Here is a 25,258-nt window from a genome sequence, read left to right as displayed (position 1 = left end):
TTCGCTCATCTCACCGGGGCTCAGGTGGCGTGTCCCTGGCTAATCTTCCGCCGCTAAGCTGGGCACCGCGCGTGGCTACAACAACTTCTACGAAGTGTGCACTCGTGAATGCGAGATCCGTGATGAACAAGACTTTTGTTCTCCAGGACTTTTTCTCGTCACACTCCTTGGATATACTGTTCTTGACAGAAACCTGGATTGGCACCGGTGAGTCTGCTGCTTTTTCAGAGCTATTGACCCCAGACTGTACTTTCATTAACACGCCGAGAACGAGCGGTCGTGGCGGGGGTTTAGCTATTGTTTTAAAGGAAAGCGTTCATCACATGGTGATCTTGGAGTGCTCTTTTCCCTCCTCTGAACTGAGCTGTTTCATGCTGCGACAGACTGATCCAGTACTTTGTTCTGTAATCTACAGACCACCAATGCACAACAAAGACTTGATCAAGGACTTTTCGGACTTCATTGCTTTTAGTCTGGTGCGCTACGACAAGATTTTAATCATCGGGGATTTTGATATACACATTTGTTGTCCTTCTAAACCCATGGCCGGAGAGTTTTTGGACTTAATTGAAGGTTTTAATTTGGCTCAGCATGTTACTAGCCCAACACATGTACATGGACACACTCTAGACCAGGGGTCTCAAACTCAATTTACCTGGGGGCCAATGGATGCAGAAACTGGATGAGGCTAAGCCTCGAGAAAATATTTCCTAAAAAATCTAACATGCAGTTTTTAATGAATTCATCTTCTGTGAATGGCTTTCCTGCCCTAGCAACATACTTGCCAATCCTCACGATTTTTCCAGGAGACTCCTGGATTTCAGTGTAACCATTCTCCCGAATTTTGCCCAATTTTCACCTGGCCGACATTATTAAGGGCTGCCGTGACTGCACTGCCTTTAACGTCCTCTACAACAGTGGTTCTCAACCTTTTTTCAGTGATGTACCCCCTGTGAACATTTTTTTAATTCAAGTACCCCCTAATCAGAGCAAAGCATTTTTGGTTGGAAAAAAAGAGATGAAGAAGTAAAATACAGCACTATGTCACCAGTTTCTGATTTATTAAATTGTATAACAGTGCAAAGTATTGCCCATTTGTAGTGGTCTTTCTTGAACTATTTGGAAAAAAAGATATAAAAATAACAAAAAAAACTTGTTGAAAAATAAACAAGTGATTCAATTCTAAATAAAGATTTCTACACATAGAAGTTAATCAACTTAAAATGCCCTCTTTGGGGATTGTAATAAAGATCCATCTGGATTCATGAACTTAATTCTAAGCATTTCTTCACAAAAAAATAATATTTTAAACATAAACATTATTTATGGACCATGTCCACAAAAAATCTAGCTGTCAACACTGAATATTGCATTGTTGCATTTCTTTTCACAGTTTATGAACTTACATTTATATTTTGTTGAAGTATTACTCAATAAATAAATTTATAAAGGATTTTTGAATTGTTGCTATTTTTAGAATATTTAAAAAGAAATCTCACGTACCCCTTGGCATAACTTCAAGTACCCCCAGGGGTACGCATACCCCCATTTGAGAACCACTGTGTTAGCGACAACATCAACAGCAGCTTGATTTCTGGCAGTGTGCCCTCTTTTTGTAAAGGAGCTGTTGTTGAGCCTTTGATAAAAAAAAAAAACAGGTCTTGATCCGACAAGTTTGTCAAATTATCGGCCCATTTCTAAATGACCTTTTCTGTCAAAAAATTTGGAGAAATGTGTTTTGGTGCAACTGCAGCCTTTTTAGATGAAAATGCCACTTTAGATCCATTTCAGTCTGGATATAAAGCTTTGCACAGTACTGAATCTGCACTTTTAAAGGTTTTTAATGATTTGCTTTTAATGTCTTTTTCTGGCAACTCTGCTATTTTAGTGCTTTTAGATCTTACAGCTGCCTTTGACACAGTCGACCACACAATTCTTTTAGAGCGTCTGAGAGACTGTGTGGGCATTAGGGGGACTGCGTTAGAGTGGTTCAGATCCTACCTGCCAGAAAGGTCCTTATCTGTCAGGCTGGGGGACGCAACCTCTTCTTCTGCTCCGCTTTACTGTGGTGTCCCCCAGGGATCTATTCTAGGCCCCATCCTGTTCGCTCTTTATCTCCTCCCTCTTGGAGAGATTTTTAGGAGGCATGGAGTGTCTTATCACTTTTATGCGGACGACTGCCAAATTTATATGCCGATTTCAAAAGGCCACGGCCCCTTGACACCCCTTCTCAACTGTCTATGCGACGTCAAGACTTGGTTAGCCCAGAATTTTTAAATAATGAATGAGGGAAAAACTGAAATTATAGTTTTCGGTCCAGCCCTCACTGACTTGGGACCTTTGCAAAATAATGTGCCTCCCAAGGTCACCAGCCTTGGTGTCACTATAGACAGTGATTTTAAACTTGACAAACAAGTCAATGGCGTTTTAAAATCTTGTTTTTATCATCTTCATCTTTTAGCAAAGGTAAAACCGTTTTTATCTTTTAACCTTTTTGAACAAGTTGTGCATGCTTTTATTTGAAGTCGCCTGGACTACTGCAATGCACTTTATGCTGTCAGTAGCCAAAAAGCTCTCTCCGGGTTGCAGTTAGTCCAGAACGCGGCAGCACGAGTTTTAACAAGGGCCAGGAAACGCCAGCATATAACCCCAATCCTTGACAGTTTGCACTGGCTCCCTGTTCATTTTAGAATTGATTTTAAAATCTTGCTCTTTGTTTTTAAAGCTGTACATGGACTGGCACCTCATTATATCTCGGACCTCATCCAAATATACAATCCTGCGCGCGCTCTGAGGTCCGAGAGCCAGCTCCAGCTCGTGGTGCCCAAGACCAGACTTAAAACCAGGGGAGACAGGGCCTTCTCTGTGGTCGGCCCTAAACTCTGGAACACTCTGCCCTTCCGTGTTCAAACTGCTTCCACAGTGGAGTGTTAAGTCTCATCTTAAGACCCATTTTTATTCTCTGGCTTTTAACACTACGTGAGTTGTGTGGTCCTCTGTTGCCCTTTGTGTTTTAAAATTTAGATTTCTATTTACTGTTTTAATTGGTTTCACCCTTAAAATCGTTTTTATTCATATTTATTTTATATTGGTTTTATACGTATGTATTTATTTTTTGTTTTTGTTTTCATTCAGTCATTGGTGGAGCTCAGGATAGTATTTGAATGTTGTTTTTCATATTGTTGTGCAGCACTTTGGAAACATGTTGTTGTTTAAATGTGCTGTATAAATAAAGTGGATTGGATTGGATTGAAGTAACCCACATGTTTTAGCCATGACGCCACATACCTATCGCCTTCCTTTAGGTTCGACTGCGCAGATCGACAGTTCCACTCGGTGGCAGCAGCTTGGCAGGCTCGCATGGAGAGTCCGGCTGATGTCAAAGAGCTCATCCCGGAGTTCTTCTACTTTCCAGAAATCCTGCAAAACATGAATGGTAAGATGCATTTGCACATCATTTATTTCCTCACAGTGGCATTTGTTTACTTAACTGCAGCTTTTTTAGTATAGAAGGTATGAATGCCTTAAGACAGGGGTGTCCAAAATGCTTCCACCAAAGTCCGAATTCTGAAATATAAAGCATGTGAAGGCCATTTTGAGAACTTTTTTGTTCACCCATCCATCCATTTTTCTACCGCTTGTTTCTTTCGGGGTTGTGGGGGGTGCTGGAGCCTATCTCAGCTTTCTTCTATAAAAAAATTGCTGAAAGCAGAATTTTAACATTTTGTCAGCTTTGTGTTATGAGTGACATTATTAGATAAATACAATACCTTATTAAAGCCCTGAGTATTGTCCGAAACCGATATCAATTTGGTATGATATCAGCACCAATTATACATATTTTTATTATTTGGTAGTGTTAAATGTTAGAAAAGGTTTGATCAGGTGAAATTACTCAAATATTAAACAATGATAGGTTAAAAAAAAACACTAACCTATTTATTATTAGCTGCCTGGAATGACTTATGATGTCTTTAATTTGAAATGAAGTGGTAATAATTATTGCCTCCACTTAGTGGTCACAATATTTATTAAGCTCATAATGCAGTAAGTTTAGTGATGCAGACACGTTTGTTACTTGATATTATCTAACACGCCTCTCTGCCTTTGTATCTGTATTTGTGATATCAGATATAAAAGTCAGATTGAGAAACCTCTAGTTATTAGTATCAAAATGTCAGATTTTTCTCAATACATTATGGGCCTGATTTACTGGGATCCAAATACCAGGTGCTAAATTGCATGTGCAAACTATAACTGTGTGTGTATTAGTAGTAGGCGTGTTGGGCATGACTATATGCACAATTGATAACAAAGTGCAAAAGTGGCTTAAACCACCCTACTTTGATTATGTTTTTGCTTGTACTGTGGGCATTACGTGCCCATGGAAATGCTCCTTTATCTCATTTATTAGAGGTTTTTTCAATGGCACAGTTCAAGTTCACAACAATGTAAAAATATTAGTGCTGTTAACTCACGTGATTTATCACCAAAAGATGATTGGATTTGTCCTGTATAAATACATACATATTAATTGAGCTTTTTTTTTTGAAAGCTCATTTACTTTATCGGAAACACTACGCAGATCAAAGGATACAAAAATGCAAAGACGACGTGAATTCAAGTAAAATATAAAGCAAATGTTCCTGTATGATTTTCTGACAATACAATTGCATGTGTGGCCAAATATTGGGCTCTTTTGTTAGGTTAATTTAATGCAATAACCTGTCATTAATCAGGATTAATCCAAATTTTAAAAAAAGTTTATCTTATATTTGAGTAATTTGACAGCACTAACATTTTTTTTTTAAATACAAAAAATATTTATAAAATATCAAAATGTTGCTTTCAATCATGTATTAAGTATTTTTAGTTACAATTGACTGTATATTTATTGTTGTATTGTATGTATTAATTATTTCCATTGTCCAGGGTGTACTCCGCCTTCCGCCCGATTGTAGCTGAGATAGGCGCCAGCGCCCCCCGCTACCCCAAAAAGGGAATAAGCGGTAGAAAATGGATGGATGGATGGCATTGTATTGTTTATTGTCTTATGTGGATTTTGCAGCACTTTGGTCAAAGTAGATCATTTAAAAGTGCTATAGAAATAAATCTTGACCTGACTATTTACAACTATGATCATTTATATTACAATTTCATATGTGTTATTATATACCATTATTCCAGGTATGTTACGCTAAATTACTGCTATAATATTTTTTTTTGTACAAATAGCCCTCAAATGATCACATGGACTCATTCTGAACTAAGGTTGGTGTTCATTTGAGATTAAACGTTTCTAGAGGCCACTATAAAACTGACTTGGCACAACTTTAGCACTGACCAAGAAGGAACAGACACCAGCTGGGCAGAAAGAGAGCATATTTGGAAAAAATAGAATAGTTGTCTCACTAAAGACCCTCCTTACCATTTGCATGTTTCTGTAGGCTTCGACCTGGGATGCTTGCAGATATCTCAGGAGTCGGTTGAGGACGTTCTGCTGCCTCGCTGGGCCTCATCAAGGGAAGACTTCATCAGAAAGCACAGGAAAGCTTTGGTGAGAGGCGCTTGTAAACGCCGTAGTCTACTCAAAGAAGCTCTATCCTACATTTGCAACTTTTCAGATGTATGTAAGTGTTTTAAATGCTGTACTAAGTGATGTGGAATTGCCATATCAGTAACTTGCTGTGTTGTTGCTTTTTTATGACACTCCTAGATCCCATAACCTCCCAGGTAGGAATACAGTATGTCACGAGATTTTCACAAGAATTTCTCACCTCACAACTTTAGGAAGGCCATGTATGACAAATTGCCTATTGTGACCGCTGCTTAGTACCTTGTTTTGCTTTTTGGCAGCCAGTTAGTGTTTTTGTAAAAATTGTGTTTGTAAACCAGAACAAGGCAGCCATGGGAAGATTGTTTAGTTTTCTGGAAAGCTCACAGTCATTTCACATACAGCTGTTTTGGGAACAAAGCACACTTCGAAGCCAGATTTTCCACTTATCATCCAGTTTTACCTAATATCCAAATGGTCTTAGTGTTAGCTGATAACCATTAACATGTAACCGTTTAAGGAGATATGTCTATGCAGTTCTGAGCGGTAACAGGAAGTGTGAGAATGCCAGCTGACTCTAGGTCCCTGACCAATCGCATCAAAGTAGGCGTGGTAGAGAAGGAAATTGAGCGTGACGGCCAAGAGGAGAAGAATACAGATTCACACTGGAGACAACCTGAGATTTATCACTTGAATGAATGAATGAATGAATGGTTTATTTTGAGCCATGCAAACAAAACAAAAGAATGACATAAAATACAAAATAAATATATATATACATTATTTTTACACCTACATTGAAAACATTACATGTGACTAGTCTTTTGTAGATGTCAAGATTGGCTCAAAAGGGAGTGGGAAAAATTAAACTTATTAGTTCCCACCCCTATACATATACAATATATATACATACACAATATATAATACAATAATACGTATAATATAATTCAATTCAGTGGTTGCTGCATAGATGCTATATATTGTCTAGTGATCCAATATCATATTTGTAAGATGTCAAAGTTCCTGAAATGTGCAGGGTTACGTTCTCTGGTTTGTACCCCAGGATGCAGAGCAAGGATGGCCATGCGCAGACAATAAATCATTCTAAATAGAAAAAACACAGAGTGCAAAACAAAGCTAGTGCAGCATGGAAGAGTACAGGAGACAGTCTTGTTGAAGTAAAAAGCCCAATGATCTAGCACCAGCGAGGAGCAACAGGGGACACTAAATAAGCTAAATTGACAAACCCCGTTTCCATATGAGTTGGGAAATTGTGTTGGATGTAAATATAAACGGAATAAAATGATTTGCAAATCATATTCAACTCATATTCAATTGAATGCACTACAAAGACAAGATATTTGATGTTTTAACTCATAAACTTTTTTTTTTTTGCAAATAATAATTAACTTAGAATTTTATGGCTGCAACACGTGCCAAAGTAGTTGGGAAAGGGCATGTTCACCAATGTGTTACATCACCTTTTCTTTTAACAACACTCAATAAACGTTTGGGAACTGAGGAAACTAATTGTTGAAACTTTGAAAGTGGAATTATTTCCCATTCTTGTTGTATGTAGTGCTTCAGTCGTCAACTGTCCGGGCTCTCCGCTGTTGTATTTTACGCTTCATGATGCGCCACACATTTTCGATGGGAGACAGGTCTGGACTGCAGGCGAGCCAGGAAGGTACCCGCACTCTTTTTTTACGAAGCCACGCTTTTGTAAGACGTGCTGAATGTGGCTTGGCATTGTCTTGCTGAAATAAGCAGGGGCTTCCATGAAAAAGCAACGCTTAGATGGCAGCATATGTTGTTCCAAAACCTGTATGTACCTTTCAGCATTAATGGTGCCTTCACAGATGTGTATGTTACCCAAGCCTTGGTCACTAATGCACCCTCATACCATCACAGATGCTGGCTTTTACACTTTGCGTCGATAACAGTTTGGATGGTTCGCTTCCTCTTTGGTCTGGATGACACGATGTCGAATATTTCCAAAAACAATTTGAAATGTGGACTCGTCAGACCACAGAACACTTTTCCACTTTGCATCAGTCCATTTTAGATGATCTCAGGCCCAGAGAAGTCGGCGGCGTTTCTGGATGTTGTTGATAAATGGCTTTGGCTTTGCTTAGTAAAGCTTTAACTTGCCTTTACAGATGTAGCGACAAACTGTTTTTAGTGACAGGGGTTTTCTGAAGTGTTCCTGAGCTCAGGTGGTGATATCCTTTAGAGATTGATGTCGGTTTTTGATACAGTGCCGTCTGAGGGATCGAAGGTCACGGTCATTCAATGTTGGTTTCCGGCCATGCCGCTTATGTGGAGTGATTAGTCCAGCTCCAGATTCTCTGAACCTTTTGATGATATTATGGAGCGTGGATGTTGAAATCCCTAAATTTTTTTGCAATTGCACTTTTGAAATAGGCGCCAGCGCCCCCCGCCACCCCAAAAGGGAATAAGCGGTAGAAAATGGATGGGATGGATGCACTTTGAGAAACGTTGTTCTTAAACTTTTTGGGAAGCTGTTTTTATACCCAATCATGGCACTCACCTGTTCCCAATTAGTCTGCACACCTGTGGGATTGTCCAAATAAGTGTTTGATGAGATTTCTTTAACTTTATCAGTATTTATTGCCACCTTTCCCAACTTCTTTGTCACATGTTGCTGGCATCAAATTCTAGAGTTAATGATTATTTGCAAAAAGAAAAAATGTTTATCAGTTTGAACATCAAATATGTTGTCTTTGTAGCATATTCAACTGAATATGGGTTAAAAATTATTTGTATTCCGTTCATATTTACATCTAACACAATTTCCCAACTCATGTGTAAACGAGGTTTGTAGAAAACAACAGGTTTGTTGGCCCGAAACAAAAAGTTAAGGTGCAGCAAAACAAGGATCCAACAGGAAGTAGAGCCAGATGAGAGCTGCAGGACAGGAAGTTATAAAAAACACAGGAAAATACCAAAAAATGTAAACAACTGTCATGTGTGATCATGATAGTCAGTGACGCTTCTATAAATAAAATAACTTCTTTAAATCAGCTTTCCTTGCCTTTAGGAAAGTGATCATGTGTCAAGTCATTTGCACGAGTGGATCGATCTGATCTTTGGCTACAAGCAGAGAGGAGAGGAAGCAGTGAAAGCCCTCAATGTCTTCTACTACTGCACATATGAAGGTAGAACACCTGTTTTTGATATGTTTTCCTAATTATGAGTGTTAAGGTGAAATGGTTAACTCCTGAAAGTCTTGTTAACAGGTGCTGTGGATTTGGATGCCATTGCTGATGAGACGGAACGCAAGGCACTTGAAGGCATCATTAGCAACTTTGGGCAGACGCCTTGCCAACTCCTGAAAGTGAGACTTTCAGATTAACTTCTACCTTCTCGCTTTCTATGAAAATGAATAGAATGACTTACATTTTTATCTCCTAACAGGAACCTCACCCGCCACGTATGTCTGCTGCAAATGCATCAAGGCGGCAGTCGCGCCTGGAGAACCTACCTGTTAATATCTTTGAGCACCTTGATGATCTACGGCCGTTTTTAGAGGTAACACGTATTTATGTTGATATTGTTCAAAGAAATAAGTAAAATATGTAATATGGTTTATTTAGGTGGTGAGCGATGATGTTCCTCTAGTCCAGGCAGTCGTACCAAAGAACCAAAACCGATCCTTCATCATCCAGGGCTCAGATATTCTGGTATTGTTCTGTTTGATGCCTTCACTGGGTGCACAGCCAGCTTTCTAAAAAAAATGGTTTTATCCTTTTTCCGTCCAGGTGACCGTGAGCTCAAACGGCTTGATAGGAACACACAGCTGGCTGCCGTATGACAAGAACATCGCCAACTACTTCACCTTCACCAAAGACCCAGCCATTACTAATCCCAAGTAAGTCCACAAACTGCTTTTTAAGGTTCTGAATTATATGGATTGAGTTCTAGAAAAAGATTTATCTAGTACAGTGGAAACTCGATTCACAAACGTAATTGGTTCTTGAACATGGTTCGTAAATTGAAAAGTTTGCATTGTAAATCTGAGATACCCATAAGAAACAATGTAAACATGAATAATTGGTTATCTCTTTGACAAAACTCCATATTTTAGTATAATAATGCACACTTCGAAGACGCTATATCGTACATATTAGGGATATACCGGTATTATAAATAATGTCGTATTTCGGTTTCACAGTCATCTCAATAATACTGTGACGTGTGACGGTATCGAAGGAAAACTTGGTGAGTGTAGTTTCTTTCTGTTTGAGTTTAGTTTTTTAAGTGTTGGCCGGGCCTGTTATTAAACTGTGTCTCCCATAATCCGCTGCGCAGCGCGGGAAGGGCAAGGTAGGGGCATGGAACACTGTAAGCAGGAAGTAAAGTGTGTTCGCACTCGACGTAGATAAAAATAATAGTTTTTTTTGGCCTCAAATCTGTCCATAACTGGTGAGTTATGTTGCTAACAAACACACAAACAAGCCCAGGCCAAAACATAACCTCTTTGGCGGAGGTAAGAAAGTTTGCGTTTGCAAAGCGAGTGTGCCGCTTTTGAGAGATGGTGACCGAGTAATGGACTGCGTAAACAGGATGTGACGTAGAGGTCTCTGTCCTTGTGTTTACTGTACTGCACAGGAAGGGATGTATCCAAAATGGCTGCACCTTAAGGCTTCCAGTGGCACACAAAATGAATGAATGAATGAAGCATTTGTACACTGAGACATGGTCCGCGACAAAGGCTTCTTGACTCGATTTAAAAGTTTGTAAACTGAAAGGTTCACAAAAGGGGTTTGTAAATGTATACTGTATGTTATATGTAGGACTGTAACGTTAAACAGTAATAATGATAACCGTGGTAAAACTCCCAACAGTTAGTATTACCATTTTAAATTAAAAAGATGACATGCACCTGGGGATAGGTTGATTGGCAACACTAAATGGTCCCTAGTGTGTGAATGTGAGTGTGAATGTTGTCTGTCTATCTGTGTTGGCTCTGTGATGAGGTGGCGACTTGTCCAGGGTGTACGCCACCTTCCGCCCGAATGCAGCTGAGATAGGCTCCTGCACCCTTTGCAACCCCAAAAGAGACAAGCGGTAGAAAATGGATAGATGGATAGCTGTTTGGACAGATGGATGGAAAATAACGTGTTTGATAACGGCACTTTGATAAACTCACAGACTGACTGGCTCCAGCTCGCTATGTTGGCCGAAGTAGGAATAACAAAAACACACACTGGACGTCATATGAAACAAAGTGATGTTCTGAAGTTTAGCGGTTTTTTGCAGAACACAGCGTTTCCTGGGCGGGCCTTTTTCACCCGGCGTGGAGCTTAGCGCTCAGGTGCTGGTGGTGTCCAATGATGGACGCCTACTCTTTAGCGGAGGACACTGGGACGGCAGCCTGCGGGTCACCCAGCTGGGCAAAGGCAAGCTGGTGGGCAGGATCTGCCGGCACATTGGTGAGCTCTTTTGTGTTACACTCAGTGGACACGTCATTATGTACACTTGTACCATAAGGGGGTCAAGCTTGTTTTTATTGAGGGCCACATCGCAGTTATGGCTTCTCTTAGACCTTCTTTTCTCATAGACTTTATTGCACCCACATTGGGAAAATCCCATGGTTGCAATGAGGAATAGACATATAGTAGGAACAAGACAACAAAAAGTAAACACAAATTAACAAAAAAAATAAATGAAAGATTAAAAACAAAGTAAAATAAAAGTATGAAAATGTAAATAAATGTATAAGAACATGACGGGGAATATTGCAGTACTTATAGTTGTGGTAATATGTCACTACTTAAACCTCCTCTGACCCGCCTTTAGTTAGGTGAGCCCAACCGGTTTATATACCCACCACTTCATAGAGGAGGACAGCTTAGGAAAAAAGAAAAGGCTCCTCTACTTGGGATGGGTACCGAATTCGGTACTTTTATAGGCACCGACCATATTCTGTCGGTACTTCAAGGTTTTAATTGACCTTAAAATCAAATAGTGCCATATTTTGATACCTTTGTTGCACGTGACGTGATGTCCGGTGCGGTTGCGGACTGAAGCACTCAGATCAGACTCAGCCAAACTCCCTTTAAGTAATTTTGCAAATTTTCAGCACCAACAAAGCAAGTATGCTTAGTACAAAAAGCTCAAACGTAAAGTAAAGCACCACCCTTCCAAAATGTGCTAGCTTGATGCTAATTTACTTTGGATTTGCCATAGACAGGCTACTATTAACATTAGTGATTTTACATGGCAATTTCAACACCTCCAAATTTGGTAATGAAAACTAACTACAACTAAGATGCAAGTAAAAAAATTCAACAGCTGGTGTGTAATAAGCACAATCATTGCAGCATTAACACTTTGTAGGGCGCAGCATAATACTTTTTTTTTTTTTTTCTCCAATTCCCCCCACTTTTTTGTTTACCTGTATCTCACCTTTTTTGTAATGGGCGCCAGAAGTTGGCAGACCCGTCAGGGATCCTGTTCTGTCTCCCTGTAATGTTTGTCTGATCTTGAATGGGATTGTGCTGAAAATTTTAATTTCCCCTCGGCGATTAATAAAGTATGTCTGTCTGATTCTGATTCATCTACATGGAAAAAGCTACTTCCTAGTTGGAGAACACACCACAGACAGCATCTACAGTACTTCTAACAAATGTCTTCAAAGTGCAACTGCTTTGCAAATGACACTCAAATGTAACCAGAAAACAAGATATAACTGGACAGCACAGTCATTATAATCAGCTTATTTTGACATGTTACATTAAAAAATAACATTTTATTTTCAAACAATTAACATTTATTAACGCACACAAAAGTACCAAAAATTAGTACCGTATAGGTTCAAATGGGGACAATACCCAATCTTATCCACTACACATCTTAAAACCTTTTTATAGCTCTCATTACTTGAGGGACGGCGTGGTGCAGTGGGAGAGTGGCCGTGCACAACCCGAGGGTCCCTGGTTCAATCCCCACCTAGTACCAACCTCGTCACGTCCGTTGTGTCCTGAGCAAGACACTTCACCCTTGCTCCTGATGGGTGCTGGTTAGCGCCTTGCATGGCAGCTCCCGCCATCAGTGTGTGAATGTGTGTGTGAATGGATAAATGTGGAAGTAGTGTCAAAGCGCTTTGAGTACCTTGAAGGTAGAAAAGCGCTATACAAGTACAACCCATTTATTCATAATATTTTTTGCATACATATGTGTTCCCCAAAGATGTTGTGACTTGCTTGGGTCTGGATCTCTGTGGCATCTACCTCATCTCTGGTTCAAGGGACACGTCCTGTATCGTGTGGCAGGTTCTACAGCAGGTAACAAAAAAAAAACATGAAACCTTGTTGGCCATTTTGGCGCAGTCAAAATGAGTTTAGGACGTGAAACAAAAATGCTTCCTTTTCCACTTCAGGGCGGTTTCTCCAGCACGCTGTCCCCTCGGCCCATTCAGGTGCTGTCTGGACACGATGAGGAGGTTACCTGTGTGGCCATCAGCACGGAACTAGACATGGCTGTCTCAGGGTCAAAGGTCAGATATTCCAATCTGTGAAATAAAAATGTTGCTGTAACAAAAAACATGATAATATTGTAGGAGCATTATGTCTATACACATAAACTCTCCAACAAAAGTTCATTATTGATTGTATTTGTGTTGTTCATGATAAGAACATCATAAAAAAAACATTTATTTCAGTGTACTTGTTTAATGTGCTACTTTAATGGAAACTTGTGTTTAAAGGTATTTATAAGCAATACAGTGCTCCCTCGGTTTTTGTTAATAATCCGTTTCAAAAGCTCAGACTAATAAAAAATTATATAAATACAATCAATCCCTTATAGACACCCTAACATTTATAGGAAATAATAATAGTTGTACATGCAGAAAACAAAGTGAAATACATAGAAATTATTAATTAAATAAACAAACATTCAACGTCACTTTCACTTTTTACAATTGGTCATTCCTTTGATTCAATAGTGTTTCTCTCCTTTTCTATCAAAATACTAGCACTCACAACTCGAGATGTCCGATAATATCGGGCTGCCGATACTATCGGCCGATAAATGCTTTAAAATGTAATATCGGAAATTATCAGCATCGGTTTAAAAAAGTAAAATGTATAACTTTTTAAAACGCCGCTGTGTACACGAACGTAGGGAGAAGTACAGAGCGCTAATGTTTCGAGGCATGTTAAAAAAATAATGCACTTTGTGACTTCAATAATAAATATGGCAGTTGGCATTTCTTTCCGTAACTTGAGTTGATTTATTTTGGAAAACCTTGTTACATTGTTTATTGCATCCAGCGGGGCATCACAACAAAATTAGGTATAATAATACGTTAATTCCACGACTGTATATATTGGTATCGGTTGATATCGGAATCGGTAATTAAGAGTTAAACAATATCAGAATATCGGATTTTATTAAAAAAGCCATCATCGGACATCTTTACTCACAACTTTCTTTGGCCCACGGATTATTTTGCATTCGTACTTAATAAAAAACAAAACACTGAGTGTGTCTAATGGCCTACTTGTCTGACACTCAGTTACACAGTGCACTTCAAGCGCCTCATTATGTGAATAGCACATGGGCACAGTTTTGACGAAAAACTAATTATTTGAAAAGTGGGGCGTACAAAAACCGACGTATACAGTATATGATAAATTCAGACATGCTTTTTATAACGCTGACAGAATATTTGTAGGTGTAATATGTATTGACCAATCATTGCTAGGATGGGACCGTGATCGTGCACACAATCAGAAGAGGTCAGTACTTGAGAACCCTGCGGCCTCCAGGTGAGCCTTACTACATCTCCAGGCTCCAGGTGGGCATGGAGGGCCACATTGTGGTGCAGACTTCTCAAGAAAAGCGCTCCAATCATTGGACGGTACGTCATGGCAACACTAGCGCAAACACACGACTTACTGTGTACTTAGAGTGTGTTGGTTTCCACAGGACAAGTACTCCATCCATGTTTACTCGGTCAATGGCGGCCTCTTGTCCTCCTTCACCACGGAGGAGCAAGTCAGCGCTCTCCACCTCGTGTCTGAATACGTCATCCTGGGCACCATGCAGGGCAGATTACACATTCTAGATCTGTACAGGTATGGAACTAGCTGTAAAACAGAATTGGTTAAAAGATGTGATCAGAGAATTATTGGGTCGGGTCACTTAGCTGCACACTTATTCAAGCAAAATATCTGAAATGAAGGTAGCTGATGTTCATCTAACAAGATATTTTTCTTACTATGTTAGACCAATTTACTCATCCTAAGTAACAATACTACTGTATATACCTTACAATACGCAAAATAATATACTCACAGAATAACAACATGGAGAACTTGCCAAAGTTATTAATATTTTAGGGTTAAGTCTTAACCCTGAAGACACGTGCATTGTTACACGATCTGGGATCGCCATGAAAGACGACAAATTTTGATTCAAAACAGAACTTTAGATAAAACTGAGGTCACTTGTTGGTAGTGCAGCGACAAACTTTCTTATCATTGGCGCACATCCAGTTTAAAATACCATTTCAAAGCTAAACAAGTCCTCGGGGATGGCACCGATAGTATGAACGCTAAATTGAACACAAGCTGAGGAGAATGCTTCGCCGGCAGAGTTTGCCTGCGTCAATGTTGTCAACAAAAGTACCACAGGTAAGTTAAATAATGCCTTTGCTCAATGGACAACCACCTTACCACTTAATATCTGTGAAGACCAAGTCCTGCAAGGAGATGTCGTTAGTATTGCCACAGCTGATCAGTTGTAAAATACCTTGGAGAGGCACAATTACCACGAGGATACACCAACTATACAGTACTACACAAACAAGAGCATCAAGTTGCAACTACTGACTGAATGGAAATTAATTTTGCTTACTGCAGAACGCTGGACAACTGTAAGTAATCACAACAAGCTGGAGTCGCATGGTAGCAAAAAAAAGCAGCAGCCTAAGCAGAGAAGCCCAGATTTCCCTTTACCCTGCTACTTGGTCCAGCTCTTCCTGGGGGATTCTGAGTCGTTCCCAGGCCAGCTGGGAGACATAGTCTCTCCATTGTGTCCCGTGACCTAAACACTTCCCCAAGGAGGCATCCGGGGGACATTACTTTACTCTTAGCTCCTCCTGAATGACAGAGCTTCTCACCCTATCTCTAAGGGAGAGCCCCGCCACCCGACGGAGGAAACTCATTTCAGCCGCTTGTACCCGTGTGTGAATGCCTTCCTGCCAGCCTCTCTTCAGAACTACACAACCACCACGCTGGATTGACACTGTTTTAAATTTTTCCTTTTTCTTGTCGGCACACTCAAAGTTACAACATGTATTTTGCATCAAAATGTTTCGCCAACTCTTTTTGGGTAAACCGCCGTGCCGTTTGGGTATCTGTCGTCACCCCATGTCTCTCTCGGTCTTTCGACCCTGCTCATGGTCTCCGGCACTCCTGATAAAGAGACAGGTGATTAGACAACTCGTTCCAGCTGAGAAATCTTCTCACCTGTCATCGCTTCACAGCCGGCTCCTGCGCATGCCCCGCCCGCAGGCGACCCGTCGACCATGCCCCTCCACACCGTGATCTTGTCCTTTCGGTCATAACCCAAAGCTCATGAGCATAGGTGAGAATAGGGAGGTTGATCGACTGGTAAATTGAGAGCTTTTCCTTCCGGCTCAGCTCCTTCTTCACCACAACGTATCAATACATTGTCCACATTACTGAAGACGCCACACCGATCCGCCTGTGAATCTCACAATCCACTCTTCCCTCACTCGTGAACAAAATTCTGAGGTACTTGAACTCCTCCACTTGGGACAAGATCCCCTCCCCAACCCGGAGATGGCACTCCGCTTTTTCCCGGGCGAGAACCATAGACTCAGACTTTAAGGTGCTGATTTTCATCCCAATCGCTTCACACTTGGCTGTGAACCGATCCAGTGAGACCTGCAGATCCTGGCCAGATGAAGTCATCAGGACCACATCATCTGCAAATAGCAGAGACTTAATCATCCAACCACCAAACCGGATCCCCTCAATGCCCTGACTGCGCTGAGAGATTCTGTCCGTAAAAGTTATAAACAGAATTGGTGAAAAAGGCCAGCCCTGGCGGAGTCCAAACCCCACTGGAAACGTGTCCGACATACAGGGAGCGGACAGCCACAATCAGGATAGTTTTCAGGCGAAATAAATTATTATTTATTTCAAAACATCTTATGTTAAAAGTCTAATAAAATTATTTAGTATAAAAAACATACAACACGCTGCTTATTGTTAGTGTGCATGAGATTAAAAGCTGAAAAGAATTCCCTGCTATTTATTGAAGTTTAAACACGACACTCACTGCAAAAAGTCCAGTTAAAGTCCAAACGTAGTAATAATGTTGTTCTGTGTCATCAACAGTAAACCTAGTGTGGGATTTGTAGACAAGAATGTAACCGCGGGGAAGCAAGTTCCACTCCCATAAAATAAAGATCTAGACAGTGTGTGCGTGAGTGTCAGCGCGTGTGCGTGTGTGCGTGTGTGTGTGTGTGCGTGAGTGTCAGCGCGTGTGCGTGTGTGTGTGTGTGTGTGTGTGTGTGTGTGTGTGTGTGTGTGTGTGTGTGTGTGTGTGTGTGTGGGTGTGGGTGTGGGTGTGGGTTTGGGTGTGGGTTTGGGTGTGGGTCTGTCTTTGTATTTCTAACCTTCTTGAGACATCAATGAGGAAAAGTTCCTTCCATATGAGGACCGGTGAACAAGTTAGGACATAAATCATGGTCCCTTGCATCTAATAGAGAATGTCTCATTTGCACCCCTGGTGGTGAAATCTATCAAAATTAGGATGGTTCCAATAAGGAGAGATTTTTCAAATTGACTGTGTCGGTTTTAAAAGTGCTCCCCCTCGGGTCAACATATGAGATAACAAGTGTGTGTAAACATTTGAAGTGCTCCCCCTCTGGCCAGCATATGTAATAACAAGCATGTGTAAAAAATTTAAATGCACCCCCCTTTTGCCAAGTTTAATAAAATAAATATGTATAATGAGACATACGGTAATAAATTGAAGTAAATAATGAAGATTAAAAAAAAAGAAGTAAACAAATTATTTAAAAAAAGATGAATTAACTAAAAGCAGTCTCACAATGTGTCGACTCCTTTCTTATAAAATTGGGAACAATTTCTCATATTATTTCTGTTTCTGTAATATTGCATTTTTTTGGTGTAAAATTATTACTTTTTAATGCAAAATGGTGACATATGTCGTATAAAATTCTGAATTTAATCACAATATATTGCCCATTTTTTTGTTGTTCTTGTAAAACTGTGCCATTTTTTGAGTAAAATTATGACATGTGTCATCATTTTTGCCAAGTAAAACATTCCGATTATTATTATAATATTGCTAAAAAATCTAAAGTTTTCTTATGAAATTGGGGTTTTTGTCGAGTAAAATTATGACTCTTTTCATAAAATGGCCAAAATGTTAAGCTTTTCTTGTAAAATTGCGACTGTTACTGAGTAAAATTCCAACTTTTATCACACAAATGCACAAATGTTCAGTTTTTCTTTTAAAATGTTGTCTTGCGTTGAGTAAAATTACTACTTTTATTATAATACTGCCAAAATTCAAAGTTTTTCTTGTGAAATTGTGACCTTTTTCTTGTGAAATTCCATCTAATTTTTCAAAGCAAGCTTTTTCATATTTGCGCAGTATGTTTATGTTATTAATGTTGTAAATACAAATATTTATATATCTAGAAAGGGTGGTCCTAAAGAGGTCTCAAGAAGGTAACAAATACAAGAGTGTGTGCATGTGTGCGTGTGTGTGCGTTTGTGCGTGCGTGTGTGTTCTGGCAATGCTTACTTAATGGGGACATCGCTCTGTTTACACAGTCACCTTTTGGGGACCTCTGACGGTATGGGGACAAAAAAACAGGTGCCCTAAAGGGAAATCTTTTTAAATGATAGTCAGATCCATTCTGAAGATGCCTAAGTGATTTTTTAAGCGTTGGCCCATAAATTTGGGTTACTTTGTTTCCATCCATCCATCCATCTTCTTCCGCTTATCCGAGGTCGGGTCGCGGAGGCAACAGCCTAAGCAGGGAAACCTAGACTTCCCTTTCCCCAGCCACTTCGTCCAGCTCTTCCCTGGGGATCCCGAGGCGTTCCCATGCCAGCCGGGAGACATAGTCTTCCCAACGTGTCCTGGGTCTTCCCCATGGCCTCCTACCGGTTGGACGTGCCCTAAACACCTCCTTAGGGAGGCGTTTGGGTGGCATTCGGGGGGGGGGGGGGTTACTTTGTTTACGTGTTTTAAATATTGGTAAAAGAGAAAATACATTTTCTTGGAAAAGATGAACATTTTTTATCCTGGCATTAATAGTACTGTGATTCCGTATGGTATCCATCCTTAGTTAAAACTAATATATTTTTCCAAAAAGAAAATCTGGCTTAGTGTTCCTTAGGATGACATTTTCATACAGCCTGATTATCAGAATCAGAATCAGACATACTTCATTAATCACTGAGGGGAAATTAAAATTTTCAGCACAATCCCATTCAGGAACAGACAAACATTACAGGGAGACAGAACAGGATCGCTGACGGGTCCGCCAACTTCCGGCGGCCCTTACCAAAAAGGTGAGATACAGGTAAACAAGTGGGGGGAATGGGAGAAAAAAATTAAATTAAATTTAAAAAAATCGGTCTAAGCCTGGGCCCCCGGAGAGGGGGTCAAGGGAAAAAAACAACTCATAGCCATAGCACACATCGCTCTTAGATGTGTGTATGAGGGAAACATAAAAGAAAACAAAGGACATTAAAGTAGGGCTGGGCGATATATCGATATATACGATTTATCGCGGGTTTGTCTCTGTGCGATATAGAAAATGACTATATCGTAATATTCGAGTATACGTTCTCACGCAGTTGCTTTTAGCTGCGGACATTCAGGCTCTTCTCACTCTTTCCTGTCTCTCCTCACAGACAAGCAGACAGTACATGACGTATGAAGTCATGTACTGTTACGTCATACGTCACATACGTGTCCGCCCTCGCAGACCAGGGAGGTAATATACTGGGCTACGTTAGCTGCTAATGTAGCCTTACGAGAGAAAGAAGGTGCGGATCTGGTAACAAATGAAGGAAGACTTAATTCCCAATAAAAACAGCAGGGTTTCCATCGTCTGGCGGTGGTTCGGCTTCAAGTGGGGATATGTCGAACAGACAACCGTAATTTGTCAAGTGTGGGGGGCAAAAGCGTTGCTATAAAAAGTAGCATTTTTGCTAATATGTAGCATCATTTGAAAAGTCACTCGCTAGAGAATGAAGAGAATTTCATAACCGTAGTAACATACCACATAGTGAAGGGCGAATCCTATTTGATTTCCTATTATGCAGCTCATTTTTATTTGACACTTAAAATGTCTTTGACAATCTTGCACTTTAGGTTTTGGAAATGACTTGAATGTTTGTGCCATTGCTTAATAACTTTAATAAATACACTTTTGGTCTATTGACTTTGTCAATTGAAAGTTTAAAAGTAGCATATTTGAATGCAGTATGAAGAAGAATGTTATAATGTATACACATAGAATCATCATACTGCTGTGATTATATGCATCAAGTGTTCATTCAAACCCAAGGCAAAATGTTGTAATATATATCGTATATGGCCTAAAAATATCGCAATATTAAAAAAAGGCAATATCGCCCAGCCCTACATTAAAGACATTAAAAGAGCAGAGCTGATGCAACCAGCCACTTCCACATACAGCTATGAATAAAAAGTAAAAGAAACATATACACTGTGGTGGCCTCTGCAGTGTTCCACGCCATTGTCTGCTGGGGTGGAGGGAGCATGGCCAGAGACAGGAGCAGACCCAACAAAGCAACCAAGAGAGCCGACTCCACTCTCGGTTGCCAACCAACTCTCGGCCAGTATCCAGTCCGCATGGATGAACGAGGATACGTCCAAGGAGACTGAGATGTCCGATACTTGCTCATATATAAAACATTATTACCTTAAAGTATGATTCACATTCAGAATTTTCCATCCTTAGTTGGAGTTGCAGACAAATTAATTACAGGATGGTGTGGCGAAGTGGGATAGTGGCCATGTGCAACCCGAGGGTCCCTGGTTCAATCCCCACCTAGTACCAACCTCGTCACGTCCGTTGTGTCCTTTAGCAAGACACTTCACCCTTGCTCCTGATGGGTGCTGGTTGGCGCCTTGCATGGCAGCTCCCTCCATCAGTGTGTGAATGGGTGAATGTGGAAGTAGTGTCAAAGTGCTTTGAGTACCTTGAAGGTAGAAAAGCGCTATACAAGTACAACGCATTTATCATTATTTACTGCTAAAAATCAGTTTTCAGTAATGTCACAGAAGATGCAGGGTTTTGTTTTAACATTTAAGTGGTGGAACTTCGTATAAGAGGACAGCTGTAGTGCTGTAATCTGAGTATAATGTCATATTTCATTTGAACTTTTTTTTTTAATGGTCGTCAGTAGTCAGGTACAAATTTGTGTGAATTATGCAAAATTATTTAAATTTGGTCCCCATGAACCATATTAACTCTTTCTCCCCAGGATCCCCAGTAAAAATGATCAGCACGTTACTTCATCAATCCAGAGATTTAAAGACGTGTATGAGCTAACTGGGCAGTGGCCATTTTACCTCATTTTTTTTATGCCTCCACAAAAAAGGGTGGTCCCTACAAGTGATGATCAAAAACTGGGTCCTCATTCCAAATGATAACCTGTGTGTGTGTGTGTGTGTGTGTGTGTGTGTGTGTGTGTGTGTGTGTGTGTGTGTGTGTGTGTGTGTGTGTGTGAGTGAGATAAGAGGTGTTGCTGTTGTGTCAGAACAAGTATTAAGATAATTAGGTAGATGACTAATGATTGTATTTTTTTCAGGCTGGTTGCTGCGGTCCCACCTTTGGCCTTGAAGGTGCCTGTGAGGAGCGTGTTCGTCACCAAAGAGAACAGCCACATCCTGGTGGGACTGGAGGACGGCAAGCTCATTGTGGTGGGGGCAGGGAAGCCTTTGGAGGTGAGAACCAGGACATAAAGTGCTTGTGAGATGTGTGTGCCGAGAAGGAGGAGGAGGAGATGTTAAGTGCTTGTGTAAAAAAAACAAAGGAGCATTTTCGCATGATAAAGGCGCACGGCTGGTCCTAGCGTCTACGTGTCGTCCTCTCTTATGTTGTCTCTGCATGGCGTCAGGTTCGCTCAGGACAATTCTCCCGCCGCCTGTGGGGGTCCACGCGCCGCATCTCCCAGGTGTCTGCGGGCGAGACGGAATACAACCCCAAGACCGATTCCGCGGGCAAATGATGAGACGCTCCTAAACGGACACTCACAATGGCTTTCTTCTTACAAGCCTGCGAGGACTTCCTTAAAACGCCTGTGAGGAGATGAACACTCAGCACTTTTTTGTCATTTTTGCCTTTCTAATTCAAGAACAGTTTTATATTTGATTGTGCGCTGTCTGTTTTTAATCAGCACCATTCCAAAGACTGCACGTACACACACACACACACACACACACACACACACACACACACAAAATGTCACTCTTTTCCAGTTGCTGTGCCAACTCTTCCTAACAGCAAAGTAGAAAAACGTTGTTTGTTCCATCATGCAATGCCAGTGACCACCACCAGAGGGCCACTAGTGCCTCCTCATGCACCACAGTGGCCTGCAGCAGACAACCTGGGTTTCTTTCAAGAAGGTTGTTTACAAGTAAAACAACACCAACAAAAAGACGTGCTTTAACGGTCAAGTACGTGAAATAATTTCACTTTATGTAGTTCATGTTGAAGATTGGATGCAATGAAGTTGGGGGGGGGGCAGAAGGGGTGTTTGTTACATTGCACAATGAAGTAAAGTGCTGTTGTGATTCTCTATATGTTTTATATTCAACATAAGAGGTGCCTTTTCTTTAACTTGGGTGGATGCATGTAAACACTGATTGCAGTCCTCTGCAATCACACACACACGCACACACACACACACACACACACACACACACACAAAGGCTTGACTCACATGTGCAGAAGATGGTTTTAATGAAGTCAAGCTCGGCCTGTGCTGCTTTATGCACATCTGAAGGCGGAATGCTTTAGTTGTGGTGAGAAGAGAACACACTAGGTGGTATGCAGCGTCAGCACCAAGCCAAATGTTTTGGGGTGAAACAAAGTGTTGCGCAACAATTGGAAGTATGGCCCAGTCTTCCATCCATCCATCCATTTTCTACCGCTTATTCCCTTTCGGGGTCGCGGGGGGCGCTGGCGCCAATCTCAGCTACAATCGGGCGGAAGGCAGGGTACACCCTGGACAAGTCGCCACCTCATCGCAGGGCCAACACAGATAGACAGACAACATTCACACTCACATTCACACACTAGGGCCAATTTAGTGTTGCCAATCAACCTATCCCCAGGTGCATGTCTTTGGAGGTGGGAGGAAGCCGGAGTACCCGGAGGGAACCCACGCATTCACGGGGAGAACATGCAAACTCCACACAGAAAGATCCCGAGCCTGGATTTGAACCCAGGACTGCAGGAACTTCGTATTGTGAGGCAGATGCACTAACCCCTCTGCCACCGTGAAGCCCAGTCTTATTGCCAGTTAATGAATGTGACCCTGCTATGCATTCATGCTCACCTTTCTTTTAATGCTCTCTGTTACTGTACATAAGAACTTACTGTATATAGGAATGTTTCAGGTGTTGTATATGATTTAACTTAAAGCTTTGGACCAGCACTGCCTTTTTGATTTATATTACTGTGTTCTTTTTTTGGACTATCTTCAACATTGTTGACATTGATCACCACCCAGCTGCTGTTCTCTTGTATTAAATATGAAGTTACACTTTTTGTCCCAAAACTCTTTTATAAAAGTAAAAAAAAAAAAGGGGGAGAACATATTCATGTATTTTTTGTCATTAAATTTGTTCAACCACTTCAGACATTGTTTTGTATTTGTCAAGTTTTTGACAAATGTGATGTAGTTTGGAACTTTGCTTCTTTCACTTATTGATGACATTTGTTTTGAAGCATTATTGTGATTTCAATTATACTATTTTAAACTTTAAATAACAGCCCCTTTCATCCATCCATCCATCCATTTTTTACCGCTTATTCCCTTCCGGGGTCGCGGGGGGCGCTGGCGCCTATCTCAGCTACAATCGGGCGGAAGGCGGGGTACACCCTGGACAAGTCGCCACCTCATCGCAGGGCCAACACAGATAGACAGACAACATTCACGCTCACATTCACACACTAGGGCCAATTTAGTGTTGCCAATCAACCTATCCCCAGGTGCATGTCTTTGGAAGTGGGAGGAAGCCGGAGTACCCGGAGGGAACCCACGCATTCACGGGGAGAACATGCAAACTCCACACAGAAAGATCCCGAGCCTGGATTTGAACCCAGGACTGCAGGACCTTCGTATTGTGAGGCAGACGCACTAACCCCTCTGCCACCGTGAAGCCCCTTTCATAAAAGTGCAAAAAACATTGATCACATTTACTTTATCAACTACCAACCTAAACATAGATATAATTTACATTTTAAAAAATCAGTTTTTCACCTTTTAAAGCCCTTTTTGTCGTAAGGACACCTAAGTTTGTCAAAGGTAGAATACAAATTATGCAGTATTCAACGAAGTGAACTTAGGTTAGTTATTGAGAATATTGATTTTGATTTATTATTGGTGATTTATTTGTCTATTTTCTAAAATACTTACATGTATTATTTACCCTTGGGTTCCAAAAACGGCCCCTTTCATTAAAGTGCAACAAAATATTTTTATTTTTTTGCATTCACTTCATCAAATCTTTTCATCAACTCTGGATCTAATAATTACAGTAAGTCCTTTGTTATTTTAAAAGAGTTTTCCCTCTGTTTATGGTCTTTTTTTCATAAGTTTTTTTAATATTCAAGTTAACACAAAGGCAAAAATCGCAAGCATGTGCAATATATAACCAAAAGTGTCATAGACAGTCATTAATACAATTTCTCCTCCTGCCAGTTAACATTGCTAACCACCACCTTGCTCAAAGTTAAAGAAGGCCACAGTAACGCACTCAAAGACAGACACATGCGGAACATTCACAAAATGATTACAGACTGATTTTTTCTCACATTAGTTATTAATGGCAGTCACCTTCTTGCATCATAAATAAGTACAAAGACTCAACATAATCCACTAAGTCATTGCGCACAGTACACATTTGCTCACGCCAAATCTTAAATACATGCAAATCATATTTTGACTTAGACAATCTTTATTAATCCACAAGAAAATTGTTTCACACATTAGCTCAGTTTCAAAGGATGGAAAGGATAATGCAAATATTAAGTAGACTAAAAATGTAGCATAGTAGCAATATAGAATATAACATATATGTATTATCTCTGAGCTGCAACCTTATCGTGGTAGAGGAGTTTGCGTGTCCCAATGATCCTAGGAGCTATGTTGTCCGGGGGCATAAAGCCCCCTGGTAGGGTCTCCCAAGGCAAACAGGTTCTAGGTGAGGGATCGGACAAAGAGCAGCTCGAAGACCTTTATGAAGAAGAAAAATCATGGACCCAGATTTCCCTCGCCCGGACGCGGGCCACCGGGGCCCCCCTCTGGAGCCAGGCCCGTAGGTGGGGCACAATGGCGAGCGCCTGGTGGCCGGGCCTGTTCCCATGGGGCCCGGCCGGGCACAGCCCGAAGAGGC

At 40.8% G+C, this 25,258-nt stretch overlaps 1 protein-coding gene across 3 annotated transcripts in view; it reads left to right on the top strand.

Annotated features, from left to right (window-relative positions):
• nbeal2 (neurobeachin-like 2) overlaps window positions 1–23,498 on the top strand; it is a 146,985-nt gene extending 123,487 nt beyond the window's left edge. For all 3 annotated transcript variants that reach the window (XM_061915773.1, XM_061915774.1, XM_061915772.1), the window contains 14 exons: window positions 3,306–3,436; window positions 5,448–5,557; window positions 8,616–8,733; window positions 8,815–8,912; window positions 8,993–9,106; window positions 9,172–9,258; window positions 9,337–9,446; window positions 10,838–11,010; window positions 12,770–12,864; window positions 12,960–13,076; window positions 14,289–14,444; window positions 14,513–14,661; window positions 21,445–21,580; window positions 21,754–23,498. In XM_061915773.1, coding sequence (XP_061771757.1) covers window positions 3,306–3,436; window positions 5,448–5,557; window positions 8,616–8,733; window positions 8,815–8,912; window positions 8,993–9,106; window positions 9,172–9,258; window positions 9,337–9,446; window positions 10,838–11,010; window positions 12,770–12,864; window positions 12,960–13,076; window positions 14,289–14,444; window positions 14,513–14,661; window positions 21,445–21,580; window positions 21,754–21,864 — 1,705 coding nt within the window. In that variant the 3' untranslated portion in view covers window positions 21,865–23,498. The remainder of the gene's footprint in view (window positions 1–3,305; window positions 3,437–5,447; window positions 5,558–8,615; window positions 8,734–8,814; window positions 8,913–8,992; window positions 9,107–9,171; window positions 9,259–9,336; window positions 9,447–10,837; window positions 11,011–12,769; window positions 12,865–12,959; window positions 13,077–14,288; window positions 14,445–14,512; window positions 14,662–21,444; window positions 21,581–21,753) is intronic.
• The last annotated feature ends 1,760 nt before the right edge of the window (window positions 23,499–25,258 follow it).

Source organism: Nerophis ophidion, linkage group LG11 (genome assembly GCF_033978795.1).
Source record: "Nerophis ophidion isolate RoL-2023_Sa linkage group LG11, RoL_Noph_v1.0, whole genome shotgun sequence".
In the NCBI taxonomy this organism is placed as follows: domain Eukaryota; kingdom Metazoa; phylum Chordata; class Actinopteri; order Syngnathiformes; family Syngnathidae; genus Nerophis; species Nerophis ophidion.
This window is presented reverse-complemented; position numbering and strand designations above follow the sequence as displayed.